This window comes from Penaeus vannamei, chromosome 17 (genome assembly GCF_042767895.1).
Source record: "Penaeus vannamei isolate JL-2024 chromosome 17, ASM4276789v1, whole genome shotgun sequence".
Classification (NCBI taxonomy): Eukaryota; Metazoa; Arthropoda; class Malacostraca; order Decapoda; family Penaeidae; genus Penaeus; species Penaeus vannamei.
This window is the reverse complement of record NC_091565.1, coordinates 3,090,737-3,093,180: the sequence shown is the minus strand read 5'-3', so window position 1 is coordinate 3,093,180 and position 2,444 is coordinate 3,090,737. Positions and strand designations below refer to the sequence as shown.

At 52.0% G+C, this 2,444-nt stretch overlaps 1 protein-coding gene across 1 annotated transcript in view; it reads right to left on the bottom strand.

Annotated features, from left to right (window-relative positions):
- Nucleotides 1-436: 436 nt before the first annotated feature.
- The window catches only part of LOC138864585 (uncharacterized), a 3,243-nt gene continuing 1,235 nt past the window's right edge, over nt 437-2,444 (bottom strand). Inside the window, exon 2 of the mRNA XM_070132387.1 lies at nt 437-2,444. This exon is cut by the window's right edge and continues 1,120 nt beyond it. Within this exon, the coding sequence (XP_069988488.1) occupies nt 437-2,444 (2,008 nt within the window).

Below are 2,444 nucleotides of genomic sequence, written 5' to 3'. Positions count from 1 at the left end.
GGTTAGGGAAGGCTTGATGGGGTTATGAAAGGTTTGATGGGGTTAGGGAAGGCTTGATGGGGGTTGGGAAGGCTCGATGGGGTTAGGGAAGGCTTGATGGGGTTAGGGAAGGCTTGGTGGGGTTAGGGAAGGCTTCATGGGGTTATGAAAGGTTTGATGGGGTTAGGGAAGGCTTGATGGGGGTTGGGAAGGCTTGATGGGGTTAGGGAAGGCTTGATGGGGTTAGGGAAGGCTTGGTGGGGTTAGGGAAGGCTTGGTGGGGTTAGGCAAGGCTTGATGGGGTTAGGGCAGGCTTGGAGGGGTTAGGGAAGGCTTAATGGGGTTCGGGAAGGCTTGATGGGGTTAGGAGAGGCTTGATGGGGTTAGGGGAGGCTTGGTGGGGTTTGGGCTGGCTTGGTGGGGTTTGAGGGTTGTCTTGATGGGGTTTCAATGGGGTTTAGGACGGCTTGATGGGGTTTAGTCTGTCTTTATGGGGTCTGGGCTGACGTGATGGGGTTTGGGCTGGCTTAATCGGGTTCAGTGACTCCTTGGCTGGCTTGATAAGGATTTGGGCTGGCTTAATCGGGTTCAGTGACTCCTTGGCTGGCTTGATAAGGATTTGGGCTGGCTTAATCGGGTTCAGTGACTCCTTGGCTGGCTTGATAAGGATTTGGGCTGGCTTAATCGGGTTCAGTGACTCCTTGGCTGGCTTGATAAGGATTTGGGCTGGCTTAATCGGGTTCAGTGACTCCTTGGCTGGCTTGATAAGGATTTGGGCTGGCTTAATCGGGTTCAGTGACTCCTTGGCTGGCTTGATAAGGATTTGGGCTGGCTTAATCGGGTTCAGTGACTCCTTGGCTGGCTTGATAAGGATTTGGGCTGGCTTAATCGGGTTCAGTGACTCCTTGGCTGGCTTGATAAGGATTTGGGCTGGCTTAATCGGGTTCAGTGACTCCTTGGCTGGCTTGATAAGGATTTGGGCTGGCTTAATCGGGTTCAGTGACTCCTTGGCTGGCTTGATAAGGATTTGGGCTGGCTTAATCGGGTTCAGTGACTCCTTGGCTGGCTTGATAAGGATTTGGGCTGGCTTAATCGGGTTCAGTGACTCCTTGGCTGGCTTGATAAGGATTTGGGCTGGCTTAATCGGGTTCAGTGACTCCTTGGCTGGCTTGATAAGGATTTGGGCTGGCTTAATCGGGTTCAGTGACTCCTTGGCTGGCTTGATAAGGATTTGGGCTGGCTTAATCGGGTTCAGTGACTCCTTGGCTGGCTTGATAAGGATTTGGGCTGGCTTAATCGGGTTCAGTGACTCCTTGGCTGGCTTGATAAGGATTTGGGCTGGCTTAATCGGGTTCAGTGACTCCTTGGCTGGCTTGATAAGGATTTGGGCTGGCTTAATCGGGTTCAGTGACTCCTTGGCTGGCTTGATAAGGATTTGGGCTGGCTTAATCGGGTTCAGTGACTCCTTGGCTGGCTTGATAAGGATTTGGGCTGGCTTAATCGGGTTCAGTGACTCCTTGGCTGGCTTGATAAGGATTTGGGCTGGCTTAATCGGGTTCAGTGACTCCTTGGCTGGCTTGATAAGGATTTGGGCTGGCTTAATCGGGTTCAGTGACTCCTTGGCTGGCTTGATAAGGATTTGGGCTGGCTTAATCGGGTTCAGTGACTCCTTGGCTGGCTTGATAAGGATTTGGGCTGGCTTAATCGGGTTCAGTGACTCCTTGGCTGGCTTGATAAGGATTTGGGCTGGCTTAATCGGGTTCAGTGACTCCTTGGCTGGCTTGATAAGGATTTGGGCTGGCTTAATCGGGTTCAGTGACTCCTTGGCTGGCTTGATAAGGATTTGGGCTGGCTTAATCGGGTTCAGTGACTCCTTGGCTGGCTTGATAAGGATTTGGGCTGGCTTAATCGGGTTCAGTGACTCCTTGGCTGGCTTGATAAGGATTTGGGCTGGCTTAATCGGGTTCAGTGACTCCTTGGCTGGCTTGATAAGGATTTGGGCTGGCTTAATCGGGTTCAGTGACTCCTTGGCTGGCTTGATAAGGATTTGGGCTGGCTTAATCGGGTTCAGTGACTCCTTGGCTGGCTTGATAAGGATTTGGGCTGGCTTAATCGGGTTCAGTGACTCCTTGGCTGGCTTGATAAGGATTTGGGCTGGCTTAATCGGGTTCAGTGACTCCTTGGCTGGCTTGATAAGGATTTGGGCTGGCTTAATCGGGTTCAGTGACTCCTTGGCTGGCTTGATAAGGATTTGGGCTGGCTTAATCGGGTTCAGTGACTCCTTGGCTGGCTTGATAAGGATTTGGGCTGGCTTAATCGGGTTCAGTGACTCCTTGGCTGGCTTGATAAGGATTTGGGCTGGCTTAATCGGGTTCAGTGACTCCTTGGCTGGCTTGATAAGGATTTGGGCTGGCTTAATCGGGTTCAGTGACTCCTTGGCTGGCTTGATAAGGATTTGGGCTGGC